At 37.4% G+C, this 18385-nt stretch overlaps 1 protein-coding gene across 1 annotated transcript; it reads left to right on the top strand.

The window, feature by feature from the left end:
- The first annotated feature begins 8462 nt into the window (after positions 1 to 8462).
- Positions 8463 to 12162, top strand: LOC141606680 (calcium-dependent protein kinase 20). Its single transcript, XM_074425918.1, has 7 exons — positions 8463 to 9519; positions 10129 to 10272; positions 10350 to 10502; positions 10882 to 10997; positions 11068 to 11235; positions 11394 to 11618; positions 11725 to 12162. The coding sequence occupies exons 1-7, from the start codon at positions 8778 to 8780 to the stop codon at positions 11815 to 11817; spliced, it is 1641 nt and encodes a 546-aa protein (XP_074282019.1). The 5' UTR covers positions 8463 to 8777; the 3' UTR covers positions 11818 to 12162.
- The last annotated feature ends 6223 nt before the right edge of the window (positions 12163 to 18385 follow it).

The following is an 18385-nucleotide window of genomic DNA, read 5'->3' as shown; positions in this document are numbered from 1 at the left end:
GGTACCGATTACAAGTTTTGATCCAAGCAATAGTTCTAAAGTAAGAGTATGAAAGAGTAGAGAGGAAGAGAGAAATGTCGTAGTTCAGAGATGATGAAGAAGTAGTAACACGCAGTACTTAACCTAATTTTAAAACTAATTACAAAGCCCAACACGAAATAAGGCAAAAACACACGTACAAGGTGAAACTTCTCGATCGAACAGAAAAACCATTCGAACGAGGACTTCTTATATCAGCCTTCTCGATCGAGTATCAAAACAACTCGTTTGAGTGAATCTTCAAAGGATAAAGAATTCGATCGACTAATAAGTGGTCGATCGAGCTATATTAGCACGTAGGATTCCTTGACACCTTCCGAGGTCAGCTCATGCGTCTTTTAAATGATAGATTCCAAGCTCCAATTCCTTATTCTCCACAAATGCATGCAAATGAGACAAGTTTAGGCTCGATTTATCTTCTTTCTGGTCCGTACCTGCAATTTACACAAGACAAACCAAAGTAGATTATTCGAGGGTATTTGTAGCTAGATGCTACATAAATAGTACAGAAATGCATGTAAAAATGAGGTAAAAAGCTTATATAAAATACACGCATCATCCCGCGTGCTATCCAAACAACCTGTACTTAACCTTCTCGCCATATGATCGAAAATATCATATGGATCGGCACAGGCCACCCCGGAAATAGGTGACGATTACCGAGACACAACAAACACCAGTTTCAATAAACAAATAAAGTGTGACACGACTCAAGTGTATGAATATGCAACATGACTACTAGTATGAATAAGCCACTATCAAACCACTATCACCATGGTACGGGGACATGCCCAGACGTACCGACAACAACACTGGTACCCGGACACGGCCAGACATACCGATAGCCACAAACAAGTACCGGGACATGCCCAGACGTACCGGGTCTGGAAGCCAACCGGATCCCCTGCCAGACGTCGTGTCCCAAGCACACGAGCCCCTTCGTGACTCAAGTCATTAATGTGCATATCCCTCTTGAAGTGGGAAGCTCCAAGAGGCGACTTAAACGTAAGACGGTCTCCCAGCCGTCTTACGTCTCCAAAACAACAACAACAACAATAACAACAACAACAACAACAACAACAACAACAACAACAACAACAACAACAACAACAACAACAACAACAACAACAACAACAACAACAACAACAACAACAACAACAACAACAACAACAACAACAACAACAACAACAACAACAACAACAACAACAACAACAATAACAACAACAACAACAACAACAACAACAAATCCCCTAACATATATGATAATATCCAATACATGAACTAAACCCCACATATCATAATCATCCTCTTAATAATGTGATTAACCACTAAACATGTTATAATGCAAATACCCATTTATGTGAGACTAACTACATCATCAACATAAACGACACCACATTATTGAAACCGAGTAGGATTAACCTACCTTTTAGCAATATCCTCAAGCTACTCGAATCCGGACCGAAACCGTCTCAAGGAACCGTCTCATCCTATAAAAATCACATAATAACTATCACAATGCATCCTATACTAGTTTATACTACAAAATCCCTCATTATTACCCCTTAATCACCCCTATTACACATACTAATTACTAATTAATTACCCATAACGAATTCCCCCAGAAATTAGGAATTAAAAGGCTAGAAAAGGGTAGATCTTTACTTACTAGGTGAAGGAGATGAAGAGGAAGGTGGAAAATCTTCTAGTCCAAGCTTGAATCCTAAGTAGTAGGTGTTTGTGAGGGTTTAGAGAGAAGGGAGAGAGTTTGGAGAGATAAGGGGAAAGGTAGAAATGATTTTAGGGTTAGGGAAGAAAAGGGTTTAATCTCGTATTCTGAAATAGTGCCGAGTCCACTCGGTCGAGTGGGCTCACTCGGCCAAGTAGTACTCTACTCGGTCGAGTGGACTCACTCAATCGAGTAAACTCTTCACTCGACCGAGTGGACCCACTTGATCCGCTGCAACCCCACTTGGTCTAGTCTAGGTCTAGTGTAAGGCTATCCTTCCCTCCCGAGTGATCTCTTAACGGTCTAAAGGTCCTCTCACGCGTCCCAAGGTCTAAGTATGGGTCTCACAAAGGCCGGGTATTACAGTTAGGGACCCATTGACTGCTTGTTGACTGACCTTAGACATATGTTAGACCTCTTGGAACCTTTACTTTTTCGGCCTTGCGTCATAGTAACCTTTGGAATGGGGAAATCTATCTAGTGTAGGCTACTCAATCGAGTAGTCTGGTGACTCGATCGAGTAGGTTCCATATTCGATCGAGTATGCGGGTTCAGCGATAAGTTATAAATCGTGAAGTCGTAAACCCAAATCAGTTTTCATTTTCTTTTCTCCCTAAACCTAATCGACGATACACCTTCTCCCTCACCATCCTTTAACCTTTTGAGATCCCTCACACTTGGAGACACAATGAGGATGGAGGCTTAATTCGAGTCGCGGTCTTGTCGCCGGAATACCGAGCATAGGTAAATCATCATCGTCATCCCTAGGTTTCGTTGTGGTTATGATTGTTAGTAATAGGGGTTTTCCTACTGGTTATGATAGGTGTTGATGGAGGTTGCCTTGCCTTCATATGGATGTATACGATGTTGGCTGCTGATTGCTAAAGGTAGGTTTTCCTACTCAGTAATGTTTATTTGTTGTCATGTGTGGTGCATGGTATCTCTGATTGTGTAATAGTATTATTGTGTTGTGTGGAGTCATCGTCGCGAATGGCTTCACGCCCTTGATTCGCCCCTTGTGGTTTCCGTCACAAGGGGGATGTGCACATTAACGGACATGGGTTATTCGCTCTATGGTACGGTGTTGAGCGGGGCTTAGGTGGTAAGGCTACGGTCCCCATTGGTAGTGTGGATTACTGGTTGCGACTGGTAATCTGGCAGGACTATACCTTCGGGTTAGTCAGATGACTGGTGGATTATTGGAGTTGGAGATTTATGCTTGTGATGCTATGTTTGTATGTTGATCTTCAGTTACTAACTGTAACACCCCCATACTCCAAGTGCCTTACCAGGACCACTTAAGACATGGAGTGCTACCGTCTCGGTTACCCGAGGTAATGATAATCAAATAGATAATAACGAAACGTACTTTAATAAAAATAAAGTTTAAAGTGATACAACCAAAATCGAAACTGATAAAAGAAAATACAAAGGTTCTCAAAACTGTCAAAAACTGAACAACTAAAAGTGTTAGACACAGCGGAAGACTTCTAAAACAGCAACGTGGTGACTCGTCCTAGCTATCCCATGCGCATCGTCTCATACCTGCTCAATAACTGCTCACCACCCCCGAATGGATCACCACAGTTGTTATAACATTTAAATGAGGTCAGTAATAATTACATAAAAATAACAGCTGCAATAAAACAATATTATAAACAACTCAAACAGCACATCTCAATCTCCACAACTCCACCCTATCTCCACATATCTGACTACACACCGAAGTGTGTAGCCCTGTCAGAGTACCTGTGACACCCTCAATTATTGCGGAAAAGTAAACACGTAAGTTCTACAGAAAAACTGACAGGATATGTTTGTAATTGGTTCAACTAGATAAAACCTGTAATTTTTAAAAGGTCACTTATCGTAAGAATCAAAATTCTTTCAAGAACTTCAACTAAAATTTTCCGACAGAACCAGACTCTCATCAGAGGAACGGAAGTATTCTCGTTACGTATTCAAGAACATCACATTCCAAATCAAAGATAAGGTCAAAAGGCAAATCATTTGTATAAATCAAAAATCAAAATGCTTTCAAAAACATTTATAGAGAGTTTTCAAAAATATAAGTCTCATTCATGGAACGGAAATGCTCTTGTCGTGCACACAAGAACGCTAACTTTCCAAGTCAGAGACAAATTTAAAACAAAAACTATTCACCGACAAGCGTAGAACAAGTTATCAAACGTTTCCAATAACTAGTTCTATCATCCGATCAACGTCAAAATCAAAGAAAAAGGCAATCCACTCAAATTTTCTTTTACGAAAGACAAAATAGAAATGAAAGTTTCACCTTTAAACTAAAAGGGGAGTTAAATTCCTGAAATATAATATTAAACTTTGACAAAGGCATTTATTAAAAATTAGTTCGAGTTTATTTATTTATTAATTTCCGTCTCATATTTTATATAACGATAATTCGTTAATATCGTCCTTTCACATAATTTTTTTAGGTGACTCATATGTGGTTGAAGATGAAGAGTAATTTTGGGTTTTAGAAGCTTTCTCAAGTTTATTGCTTGTCTCTTTGCTAGCTTAAGGTAACTATTTCGAGTTACTCGACGAATAAATGTCACATTCTTTGTTTTCTTGTATGATTTTATGATTGTTATTTGAGTAGTTTATTTCACATGAAAATATGGGTTAAATTCATGTCTTTAGTAAGTTTATGTTCACATATTAGTATGGAAATGAAATGGGAATAATTAATTGATGCTCAAAACGGTGTTAAAATGAACAAAAACGGAGGAACGGAGGAATTGGGGGTGGCGGCCAGCAGGCCCGGCAGGCCCGTGCAGGCCCACGGCAGCCCTGGGTTGGCCCGGGTCGGCCCGTTGCTTGTATTCGCGATTTTTCATGCGTTGTTCGTCGTTTCGGGTTCATTAATGTTATATTTAGTATAAGTAACATATGGGCAAACTTTTGAAATGAATAATGTTAGTAGTAAATATAATGTTGGTGGTAAAATTATTCTTATATTGGTAGTTTGCACATGTTAGGATAGGTTATGATATGAAATTGTAATGAATAGGCTTAAAATGAATTTTATAGCAATGTTATGTAAATTAGTTTGCTAGTATTTGCAGGTTTTGGCACTCTTCATTTGGAAATGTTTGTGAATGGTTTAGAAAAGTTTTAAAAATTACAGGTTTTATCTAGTTGAACCAATTACAAACATATCCTGTCAGTTTTTCTGTAGAACTTACGTGTTTACTTTTCCGCAATAATTGAGGGTGTCACAGTACCCATCGCAACAGATACTCCTCGCCGCCAGTGGGGGACCGCAACCGTTCCCACCTAAGCCCCGCTCATCTCCATCGAGCGATAAACCCATGTTCATTAATGTGCACATCCCTTCTGTGGTAGGTTCCACAGAAGGCAAATCAAGGGCGTGAAGCCACTCCCGCAAGTGACTCCACTCAGCCAGGGACGCACCCCGAAGATCACAGACAGTTATCAATCAATCATCGTATATAAACAACACTTACCAACAACCGATGCCAATACGATAAAAGAATCAATCAACAACAACAACGACAACAACATCAACACCAACAATGCCATGTAATTAATAATGAGTAGGGAAACCCTACCTGGAATAAGCCATTACAAGACCGTCACAAGCAGCTAATCAAAATGCTCTTCTACGAAATCTCCTCCTATAATCACATATACAATCATGCAATTACTACTAAGCCAATCAAACACCCAAAACCCCCAAATCTACCCAATTAGGGTTTAAACAAAATTGACGAAACAACATAAAAACTATACAAGCTAAGGATCTTACCCTCGACACAACGAACTCAACGGCGTAAAGCACACGACGATCCAACCACCTTAGCCTTTGGGATTTGTTAATAACGTGACGAATGCGAACTACGTAACTCTTTTCTCTTCTCTTGAAAGGTATTAAGAAATAAAATGATTAAGAATAATGGCGGAAGCCTTTTATATTAATCTCGCGTTATTAAAAAAACCCGGCTAAAACAACCCGTAATACGCACTTACTCGATCGAGTAAGTCACTTACTCGATCGAGTGACCCTTACTCGATCGAGTGCCACACTTACTCGATCGAGTACTCATCGATGTAAGACCTGTTTCAGTAAAACAACTTACTTACTCGACAGAGTAAGCCCCACTCGATAGAGTACCCAAAGACATAGAAAACCGTAGTATTACAGTCTTCCCTCCTTAAAAGGAACTTCGTCCCCGAAGTTCAACCCATACCCAAAACAAACATACTAACTCGATTAAGACACAATAACGCAACTAAGGACTCAAATCAAAACCCCAACCTATCAAACATGAACTCTTAACACCAACTCCACCAACTAAGCCTACCATCTACAAACGTTGCTAGCTCCGTAACCTATCATCCACTAGAAAAACCAATATCTAGATACACATAACATCAAACGGAATGTTACACTGACCTTGTGTGGTTTTGTCTGTGTTTTTTTCTTGTTATGTGTCTGCGGTGATCCATTATGGTGAGCAGTCAGTCTTAGTAGGTGTTGATATGTGGAGCTTATCTGGGTGCGTTGGAGGGACGAGTCTTTCACCGAGTCTTGGCATGGATAGTCTCACTGTAGTTGTCTGTTCATCAGTTGTATCTTTCTTTTGTTGAGTTTAAACTTGTAATAAACTTTAATAATTCTTTATTGACGTTGTGATATACTATTCCTCGGACAACCGAGATGGTAATGCCCGTATCTGTTAGGAAAGGTCTTGTTAAGGCTACTTGGCAGATGGGGTTGTTACAATATAAATCTCTAATATTCCATTAATGATGAATATCAAGAAGTAGAGAAAGAAGAAGAAGAGAAAAGAGGAAAGAGGAAGTTGTAATGTTTGATAAATTTGTTATTCAATTAATAAAATCAGTGTATGTTACAATGATTACAAACACCTCTATATATTATAGGAGGAGAGATTTCTAAAAACAGTCTAACAACTTTGCATATTATTATAACTTACTTCTAACAGAGTATAATTGCCTTATATTGATTGAGACTTCCTCATTCAAATAAGGAAAATTTGAGAAATTGGGTCGATTTCAAGGGTTAGTGATGCATGAGCATACTCGGAAAGAGCAAGATACAAGGGTTACTTGGTGAGCAAGCAATAATGCTGGATTACTTGGCAAGCAAGTAACACGAATTCTAAATCCGAGCCGTGGAGATACAGTTCCCTAAACCGTACGTGTGGAGTTAATTTTAGTTTATTTAATTTAATTTCGAACAAGATTAGGAAAGGTTGGCTTATATCCTAAAGATAGTCAAGTTAGGAAAACTTGTTATTTCCTAATTCTAGTTTAATTAGCTTATTTCAAATCTGGTTGTATTTTTAATTACTAGTTAAATAAGTTTCCTAGTTAGTTTAGGAAAGAGTTAGGAGGTAACTTATTGTGCAAGCTAAGGAATTAGATCTCGAGTCAGATTTTTTGATATCGAGTAGGACTATAAGTAGAGCCGTGTAAATCAGAATTATACCCGAAATATTGATAATTAATAAAGTTTATAGTTGTGAACAAATGTGATTAATCTTGCGAGATTAGTTTTAGTTTAGGATTCAACCATGCGAAGCTGAGTTTGAGTGATTCGAGTGATTTCCTTGCCAGGTTAGAGCGAGATTCACATACTATCTTTCTTTTTCTGTTCTATTTTCACGAGATCTAGCTACCAGATACACTACAACAATTCCGCTGCAAAATTCCTAAAATACTTAGACGAACAGTCAAACAGACAATCAAATACACACGTTTCACCTTCTGAACATACCTTCGATCTGTTCGATCTTATTCGTCAAAGACATCAGTTAGATAAATTGGGGATTTTTTTGGGTATGTTTTAGAGTGAGATAGGTGAGATGAGTGTCGCATATTTTTTCTTTTATAAGGTAGTACAATTCAGATCGCCATTTCGAGTAACAAGTATATTTTACCTGTGCAAGAATAAACAAACAGTAGCGCTATTTTTTTTTTTTTTTTGTGACGAGGGAACCCGCAGCCGCTACCTTCGGTGCGCACTGGGTAAACCCTCGGGTGTACGTGATAGCCTGCAAACCACGTATACCAGGTAAGCCACCCGAGGGTGACAGGCTCGAAGTCTATTAGGCATGGACTCAGGCCAAGAATGCTCCACAAGATTTTGCTCTTGAGGAGGCTTGAACCTGGGTCTCCTGGGAATTTCACCCAACAGTAGCGCTATTGGTTGTTGGGATAATACTCAAAAGATAAAATCGTTATTTTAAATAACAATTTATCTAAAATCTGGTAGAAAATGATGATGTGAAGCCATAGGGAAGAAATAGTTTCAAATAAGGTTTAAATCACGAATTAATTTGGTTTAGATCCTTCCTTACAAAATCGGTGATGGGACAATATTTAATCTCAAATTATTGTTTCAGACGGCCTATTTTGGTCTGAAATAATAAGACGGGTTTTGTAACCATTTTATAACGGAATTAAATGCAACCATAATGTTGCAGATAATGTTACAACTTATTGTAACTTATTGTAACTTGTTTACTAAGAGTGATCATATTAAATTGTAAAATGGTTCAAATTCTTGTCTTATTATTTCAGACTAATATAGACCGTCTGAAGTTAGACCAACTCGTATTTTAGTAAAATACGTGACCATTTCAAATTTTTGATGAAATGAAATGTTAGATTTTTTTCCAAAGTGGATCTAATGCTAACTAACTTATGGTCATTAAAGAACATATCACAAGAAGGGGAAGAAAAAAAAAGGTAATCATAATTGGGCATAATAAACAACATCATCAGCAGAAATATTTCAATTTTGAATCTTGAATTTACATGCAATCATCGTCATCTTCAGCCACTCTCACTTGCAGATCAATCGTTAATAATCCACATGAACCCTACACATTCTATTTAGATCACTCCATCAATTTTCTTTCTAAACTCCAATTAACAATTAATCACCCAAATGATTACTAGATCTAATAATTAGATCACGTAACCTACATTTTGCATGGGGAACACATGCGCAGGTCCTACAGCTCCGGGTAAAACCGGCTTCCTACAATCCGTGTCTGCGGCCGTATGGAAATCACGTCCACCAGAAACCGACGCCACTGCCACCGCCATAACCACCACCAACGTCGATGCTGCCTCTAAATCTGCACCACCCGAACAAATGACCATGCCACCCTCCCCTAAAAAACCAACGCACGTACGACGTTCGTCTAGCATGGGCCTCAGCGTAGACTCGGTCCTTGGACGTAAAACCGAAAACATCAAGGAATCATATTCGTTGGGTCGCAAGTTAGGGCAAGGTCAATTCGGGACGACATTCCTTTGTGTAGACAAGTCGAGTGGGAAGTCGTACGCGTGTAAATCCATCGCAAAGCGGAAACTTACGACGTCTGAGGATGTTGAGGACGTACGTAGGGAGATTCAGATAATGCACCATTTAGGAGGGCAGCCGAATGTGATAGAAATAGTTGGGGCGTACGAGGACGCGGTAGCGGTACATGTGGTAATGGAGTTGTGTGCGGGTGGGGAGTTGTTTGATAGGATAATACAAAGAGGGCATTATACGGAGAGGAAGGCGGCCCAGTTAGCAAGGGTGATTGTTGGTGTTGTTGAAGGTTGTCATTCTTTAGGGGTTATGCATAGAGATTTAAAGCCTGAGAATTTCTTGTTTGTTGATGATACTGAAGATTCTGCTCTTAAGACTATTGATTTTGGTCTTTCTGTGTTTTTTAGGCCAGGTATGTCTTGATGTTTTGTTGCCATTATTATTATTATTTATAATGTGAGACGGTTTCATAATAATTAGTGGAGTATGGTAATGTAGGACTACTGTTTAATACTCCGTATATGTGTATGTTAGGACTATATACAATATACAATGCCTGCATTGATATTCCTTTGTTCCAATTATTTATTTACATTCGATTATAATACGGAGTACCTCTCAAGTCTCACAAAAAATAAAGAAGATAAACAAAGAGTGAGACGAGGAGAGCATTCTTAGGAGATTGGAGTTGCCAAAAATCACTCGGACTTGAAATTTTCCCCTGCGGATGAACCATGATGAATCTAAGTGTCCGAATCAAGGTTTCTGTTAGTTGAATTGGTTGAAGATTTTCATGCCTTGGTTTAAACTGAAGTAATCCAAGTAATAATATACCCTTGTCAGAGTATCGAGTGTCAGACACATGTATGTATGGGACTATGGGAGCTGAGGTAATATATATGAAGAGTGAGTTAGATAACATAGGGGAGTAAGTTAGGTGGAAGCCTTGTTGGAGGCATCAAGTGATGATTTAAAGATGATTTTGTTAATATATGACATCTATTGGATGTTGATGCTGCAGGTGAATCATTCACAGATGTAGTGGGAAGTCCATACTATGTGGCGCCTGAAGTATTAAGAAAATTTTACGGACAAGAATGTGATGTCTGGAGCGCTGGTGTGATCATTTACATCTTACTGAGTGGAGTACCTCCTTTCTGGGATGGTAGAGTTCTATGCTTTTTTCCTTTACAAATTCTGTTTAATTTTCTTGCATCGTAACTTACTTGATGTTTGATTCAGAGTCGGAGCAAGGGATATTTGAGCAAGTTTTAAAAGGTGATCTTGACTTTATATCTGAACCATGGCCTAGTATATCAGATAGTGCTAAAGATTTGGTTAAAAGAATGCTTGCAAGGGACCCAAAGAAGCGGATCACGGCTCATCAAGTTCTCTGTAAGACCTACCCTTATCTCTGTTAATTTCGCCTTTCTTCATCACTTGAACCTTATTTTACTAAACACAAAAATTTATATGAATTAATCTCTACATGTGATGCCAATCATTAATCATATAATGAATGAGAAACATAGGAGACTATCTCATACAAGAACAGTAGGTGCATTCTGAATACTCACGAATTCTATTTTACTGCTTGTCGTTAAATGTTTTGAATGAAATCAATGAATCAGAAAAGAAATTAGCTTCTGAGAAAATATAAGATTTGGTTACTTCTGAGTTCTGATATGTGTAAGCCAAGGTTTGCTCATTATAGGTTGGGTTTCTAAATGCTAGACGATGATGATCTATGGGCTTATGTTGTCCTTGTGTACAGGTCATCCATGGGTTCAAGTTGATGGCGAGGCTCCAGATAAGCCTCTTGATTCTGCCGTTCTTACAAGATTAAAACAATTTTCTGCCATGAATAAACTCAAAAAGATCGCCATAAGGGTAAGTCGCATATCTTACTCTTAATGATCCCGCTCCTGCATTCTAATAAATGATGGCTTACAATATGTAGGTAATTGCTGAGAGCCTGTCTGAAGAAGAGATTGGAGGCCTGAAACAGATGTTTAAAATGATAGATGCGGATAATAGCGGACATATCACTCTTGAGGAGCTTAAGAAAGGTTTGGAAAAAGTGGGTGCCAATCTTAAGCACAGTGAAATTGTTAGTTTAATGCAAGCGGTAAGTTATTGTACTGTGTTCTGTTTTTACAAATCTTGTAGAATTAGTAGTACTAGCTTCCCGGATGCTATTATGTCTATATATTCTGCTATTAGAATGAATGCTTAATAAGAAAGAAGAGCAGAAGAGAAGCTGTGACTAAACTTAAATAATTGCAGGCTGATATAGATAACAGTGGTACTATAGATTACGGAGAATTCTTAGCAGCAATGCTACACCTGAATAAAATACAGCAGGAGGATCATCTATTTGCAGCTTTTAATTACTTTGACAAAGACGGTAGTGGTTACATCACTCATGATGAGCTCCAGCAGGCTTGCCAACAGTTTGGTCTTGAAAACGTGCAGTTGGATGAAATCATACGTGAAGTCGATCAGGATAATGTATTCATCCTCTACTTTGTTTTCTTTTCTTTTTTCACTTATTCATATTATTATTATTATGTCACCAGAAGTTATTAATACCAAAATTGGTATGGATTATGTACAGGACGGAAGGATAGACTACAGCGAATTTGTGGCCATGATGGAAGACACTAGTTTCGGGATGAAAGGATTCCCGAACCTGAAGATTGGGTCTTGATCACAGTAATCAACATAATTGACTACATTGTTGTTGGGTTACATGTTAATTCTTTTTAGTCAATCAAGTGCTTTCAGTGAAGAAGCGGAATCGGCTGTAAATTTCAGTTTAAAGGTTCACTAGAGAGAATTACCCCATTTCCCGTTCTTTTATTGTAATTACCATCAGTTTAATTAGGTCAAGTTTTTTTTTTTTTTTTTTTTTTTTTTTTTTTTTTTATTCTTGAGAAATAAATCCATTCTTTATCAAAGTAACATTTGTAACTAGTCATTGACTCATTGTCAATATACTTCTACAAACAATGGAGGAGCTTAGTAATACATTTGCGGTTCCCTTGACTTGCCATTGTTCCATGCATTGATATCTACTTATCTACTATAGATATTAGATTAATTTACACTTTGCTTGCAAGAGGCAGCCTGTATGTACCTACTGAGGATTCTCATGTATCGCATCTTGTATTCCATAATTTCTCTTCTATGGCTTATATTTTAAATTTAAAAACATATGGGTGGGTGTATGTGGACTATATATATGTCCCCTTTACCGTCACATATCACTTTCTTTGTTTGACACATCAAATATCTTTGAAAATACTTAATATTCAAGTAAATGAGGCGTGGTTACTGCAGACATCCATTCTTACAAAAATTGTATACAACGCAAAAGATGGAGCCTCATTATGAAAGAGATGATCTTCACTCCTATAAATACAATCACAAATCCGTCTCCATTTTTGTCTCGTTTCTTCCAAAATAAATACTACTCCGTAATCTCTATAGTAAAATGGAATGGAGTTCATCGTTTTACACCGTATAAAAAGCAACGAGTGGTTGTACTTGCTATCACAAATCGGTCCTGGACGAATTTACTTTAAATTAATTTGGTGGAGAAAAAATAAACTTTCTATTTTCTTTATTTATATTTCCTTTACTTCATTATAAATTTATCATATCTCGATAATGTATTCCCTCCGTTTCATTTCATACCGTATGTCGTTTAGAGAACCTTTTTGTTGTTTTATTTTGCCGTTTTGCATTTCCAATGTTTTCTCTCCAATTGCAAGTTCTCATACAATATTTTAGAAATCAAAAATAATACATATGGTTGAGGTAAGACTTCATACAAAGAATCAAAGATTCATATTTACGTGAACTAATATTTGAACGTACATTTCTAATGATTTTTCTTAATTCTCTTGAAAAACCCTAGTACGTGAAATAATGGTACGATTGTGGGGTGTGTTCATCACTATATCAATCACGGATGGGAGTATCAATTATCATTATCTCTACGGCCACTTATTACGGTAAGTACTAGTACCAAGTGGGTCGTACATATAATAAGAGCGAGAGCACATTGACAACAAAAACGATAATGCATATATATATGGAGTAGTATTTATTTAGAGTAAGACAACATGCATATTTCCAAATCTTCCTATCCTTAGTACTAGTCCTACATTATTTCATATTTGTATTACTGACGCATGTTGTGCAAAACTCCATTTAAACTTGAAGTTTGAAGGACAAATTGTACCTGGAATTTTGAAATTGAGCATGAATAATTCTAACAGTACAGTGTTTTTGGGTACGCTTCCGGATTACGTCCTATAGCTTTCTGTACCTACTCAGTACTAAGCAAGCAATGCAACAACGTCTAAAGGACGACAGGCACGACTCACATACAGGAGATCATTGGTTGCTATCATGTATTATGTGGGACTTTTCCAACTAGTTTCTAAGGTATGGTTGCTTTTCTTAAGGGGCATCCATCCATCGTATCTCTCAGACTTTGTTAAGTATCAAAGTCACCAAGATATATATACTATCTCACTCAAAAATCTCATTCTTAAGACTTGTTAAGTATCAAAGTCAGCAAACCAGTAAATAGAGATCCGATCCAATGACACGACACGAACTCGATATGAATTTAGTAGGTTTGGGTTAACACATTTTAACTCAAAATATCCGGACCAAATGTTGAATTTCTACATTTTTACTGTGACGGCCGCCTAACATTTACAAGTTTGTGATGGAAGGATATGATTAGATGGCAAAATGGTACGTGTACTCACCTAATCCTTTTATTTAGCACAAATTCTGATTTATGATCGATACTTTTTCATTTTAAATTGTGAGGGTTTAAAAGTGACTATTTTTATAAGAAAATGTGATAATTATTTAATAGATTACATTTAATTAATGATTACTTTTTTATTATAAAATGATTAATTTGAAACCGTTATAATTTGTGACTATCATAAAAGAAATAAAAGTATAGTGTTTGACCTAGGTACACATCAGTACAGGCACAGTTAAACCCCCCATGTACTCGTATGTTGTAACTCGATCATCCTCCAGTTACTTTCTGAACTGGCTGTACTCATGTATACAAGACAATAAACCAGGCTGGTGGATAAGACTTGTCAACACTTTACTAATTGACCTTTCTTTTCTTTCACGCACTTTGATACCGATTTTCTTTTTTCCTTTTTTTTTATTCTTGCTTTTTTTTACCTATTTTACATTTTGAGTAATGATCAACGCATATTTAAATATTTAATACCTTTTAAATTTAATATATTAACTTAAAAATTAAAGATAAAATTACACATAAATCAATGCAATTAAAATATATGGCTCTGTTTGGTAATCATCGGAATAGTTTCAGCAAATTAAAAGCAGATCATAAAAGCAGAGTGTAGATAACAGATTTTATTAGAAGGTTTGATCAACATCTTTTAATTAGCAGAATTAGCATATTTGGGGCTGCTTGTAATACTATGGTTTTATGAGTCTCTGGGTACTCTATCGAGTGGGCCTTACTCTGTCAAGTAAGGGTGTTTTGGTTTTTAAAACAGTATTCTGACTGTAGGGTACTCGATCGAGTAGTCTGGGTACTCGATCGAGTACGTCATTTACTCGATCGAGTAGCTCGGTTTTCGAGTAATGTTTTGTCGGGTTTTGTTAATAACACGGATTAGTATATAAATCTTTCCGTCATCTTCATAATACACTTTTACAAACCTAATCACATTGAAAAGAGATTCAAGTTACGTTCTTCGCATTCATCCGTGTTATTGACAAATCCCGGAGCTTGAGAGGTCGGATTTCATCGTTCTTTACATCCTTGTGATCCTTGCGTCGAGGGTAAGATCTACGTACCAATTTTATAGTTTTTAGTTAAGTTTGTTTAAACCCTAATTTGGGGGGATTGGGGATTTGTGTTAGTTTTTGTATGGTTAGTGATTATGTGATGATATGTTAGGAGGAGGATTCGTAGAAGAGGCTTTTGATACAGCTGTTGAGATCGTCTGCGTGTGTTGCATTCCAGGTAGGGTTTCCCTACTCAGTATTAGTCACATAATGTGTTGATTGTTGGTTGTGATTGTTGTATAGTATTATATTCGTATTGTGACGGTTGTTGGAATTGGTTACTGTTGATGGTTGTGATTAATTGTATCTGTCTGTGTTCTTCGGGGTACGTCCCTGGCTGAGTGGGGTCACTTGCGGGAGTAGCTTCACGCTCATTATTCGCCTTCTGTGGAACCCACCACAGAAGGGATGTGCACATTAATGGATTTGGGTTATTCGCTCAATGGAGATGAGCGGGGCTTAGATGGGAACGACTGCGGTCCCCCACTGGCGGAGTGGAGTTACCTGTTGCGATGGGTACTCTGGCAGGGCTACACACTTTAGTGTGTAATCAGGGATGAGGAGTTGAATACGGAGGTTGGGTTATGTGACGATTGAGCTGTGTTGATTTCTGTCTTATTGTAATTATATAATTGTGTGATTAGTACTGACCCCGTCTTTGTTTTGAAAAACTGTGGTGATCCATTCGGAGATGGTGAGCAGTTGTTGAGCAGGTATGAGTCGAGACATATGGGCTAGCTGGGATGTGTCACCACGAGATGATAGAGTCTTCCGCTGTAGTTTGAGTAGTTGTCAGACATTTTGTTTAGTTGTTAGACATTTGGTTTAAGAACATGTAACCGTATTTTTATCGGTTGGTTTTGGATTGTATTCACTAAACTTTGTACTATTTAAATGTTGTTTCTTTATTGTTTTTTGATTATCATTCCCTCGGGAAATCGAGATGTTGACATCTTTATACCTGAGTGGTCCTGGTAAGGCACTTGGAGTATGGGGTGTCAAACTGCTAAAATATTTGACCAATCAATATGTTATTTGGGTTGTTTGGTAAACAGCATATTGAAATAGTAAATTGTAGTCGATACTTGTGATAAAAGTGAGCTAAATTAACCTGAATATTCATTTCATGAGTTATCATCTTGTATTTTTTTTCAAATACACTCCCCTTGTATTGTATTGTATTGTGCTGAAGTCCCATCTCCGGAAGTACTACTCCATACAGGGGCGGATCCAGATGGGGGCCCCCGGTGGGCACGCGCCCACCATGAAATTTGAGAAATAAATATTTTTGAGTGCATATATAATAATATTGCTAATATCGCTCAGTTGGTTAAGGTTTTGATTTGCAAACAACCGGTGCCATGTTCGATTCCTTGTGTCGCTAGTTATATTCTGTAGGCAAAAATTGATAGTTATGGAATTCGAGCCTTAGACATCAAGGTAATAGGTTAACTTATTAACCATTGAGCCACTTGTGTTTATTGTTTATATTTGTACTAGAAAGTAATACTCCCTCCAATTACCTATCTTTGCCCCATTTCCCATATAAGGCAAAGTATTTGTGTTTGCCCCATTTGACAAATTTCCTTTTTGAGACATACAAATGACCATATGGTCCTTATGGGTCATTTATAGTTACAATTGTTGCCACTCATTAATGGGCCTAATTTTGGTGTTTATAAACACTAACCCATTGTTAATTTACCCAAAACTAAACACTAATCCATTCTACACTAACTACTCCCTCCCTTTTTTTGGATAAGTCCAAATACTCCCTCCCTTATTTTTGGATCATCATAAAACTCCCTCCATATTTATTTGGATCAACCCAAAACTCCCTCCATTTTTTTGGATCAACCCAAAATTTCCCCCCACCTACCGTCCAATATTGTAACACCCACGAATTTTCCGTGTTGGCATTTATAATTTAATTAGCCATTTTATTATTTTATTTGTATTTTAAAACCGTTTTTATAAAAATGCGGCTTTACATGTAAAATAATATTAATGTTGATAAAAAAAAATATCCGTCTTAAGTTTGTAGTAGGTCCGGGTTGTATTTTAGGGTAAAATCGACTTAAAATGATAGTTTGAGCCTAAGATAACTTTGGGCCTTCATCCTACTCTTTTCCCTCCACCCATATAAGAGCTTAAACCCTATCTTCTCCCTCCACCATTCATTTTTCAGCAACAAACACACAACTACAACACCATTGTTACACAACTTCCACCTCCTTCACTAAAATGGCCATAAAACCTTCGTTTCTTATCGGTTTTAAACGATTTTCACGCCTATCTCTTCCTCTCCTCGCCCTCCATCTTCCTAGGTAAGAAAGATCTTGACTTTCCCTCACCCTTGCTGCTGGCCGTGACTTTTGTGGCACGATTTTCGAGGTCTTACTTGGGAACTCGGTTCTTGAGCTTCCTTTTGGGCAACCGGCATGGTTTTTAGTCGAAATCTTGCATTTTGAAGAAATAATGAGGTAACGGTGATGGGTTACTCGGTATTATGTCATTTGTATGTTTATATGTTATGTTTTGTTGTTATAAGCTAGTAATTGTGATTCTTATGAGATTATATGTGTAGTTGTTTAAGATGGTTATATACAAGGTTTTACTTGCTTAAATTAAGTAAAGATAGTATCTTTGGCTTTCTTATGAGATAGGTAATTAGATGTGGTTGTTGTTATATGTCACTAGTATCATTACCTGCTTAAAGTTTCAGTTTTGAGACGGTTCCATTTAGCTTGCTAAAGTTGCATTTTTGAGACTATTTTGGGTGACCCGTGTTGGCCTGGAACCCGTCGTATCTGACCAGTGTGACTTCCAATGCCACTGAAAATATGACAGATGGACCGGCGTCGAAAAATTAGGTGGTTTAGCCACTTGAATCACTCGATTTGGAGTCCGTATGAGTAAATGGCGCCCGTTTTACCGTTTCAAGTTCTATAAATATATATATCCTTTGTGTATGATGGTTGTTTATGCTTTTTATTCGTATCATGACCAAAGTTTTCCCTTGTTGACTCGTATATGCTTATGGGTGGTTCGGATTTTAGTTTGTTTACGTTTTGCCTCGTGTTCCGTATTAGTTAATTCATTTGTTATCGGTTATTTATACTTTGTTCAAGTAACATGTAAATGATTAATGAAACGTTTATTCATTACCGCTCATTATATTTTATAGATTGGGTTCACTATAATTTATATGGGGAATTTACATACTTCCTTCTTTTGAGCTTGTTATGTTTTAAATGTTGGACTTCACATGATTACATGGTTGGACTTTGCATGATTAACTTGATGGATTTCCTGTGACTTCAAGTATTGGGTTTTTATGACTTGTTTGATGGGCTCATAAATGAGTCGCTTGAGTTGGTCACATTTATCCTGTAGATTTCACATAACGT

The sequence above is a fragment of the Silene latifolia genome, chromosome 1 (assembly GCF_048544455.1).
Source record: "Silene latifolia isolate original U9 population chromosome 1, ASM4854445v1, whole genome shotgun sequence".
In the NCBI taxonomy this organism is placed as follows: Eukaryota; Viridiplantae; Streptophyta; class Magnoliopsida; order Caryophyllales; family Caryophyllaceae; genus Silene; species Silene latifolia.
Note: the sequence above shows the minus strand (reverse complement) of the source record. Positions and strands in the feature narration are given on the sequence as shown.

Coding starts and splice junctions, on each gene's coding strand:
- LOC141606680 (XM_074425918.1), top strand. CDS start 8,778: ATGGGGAACACATGCGCAGGTCCTACAGCTCCGGGTAAAACCGGCTTC. Junction 9,520..10,128: donor TTCTGTGTTTTTTAGGCCAG/GTATGTCTTGAT, acceptor TTGATGCTGCAG/GTGAATCATTCACAGATGTA. Junction 10,503..10,881: donor CACGGCTCATCAAGTTCTCT/GTAAGACCTACC, acceptor CCTTGTGTACAG/GTCATCCATGGGTTCAAGTT.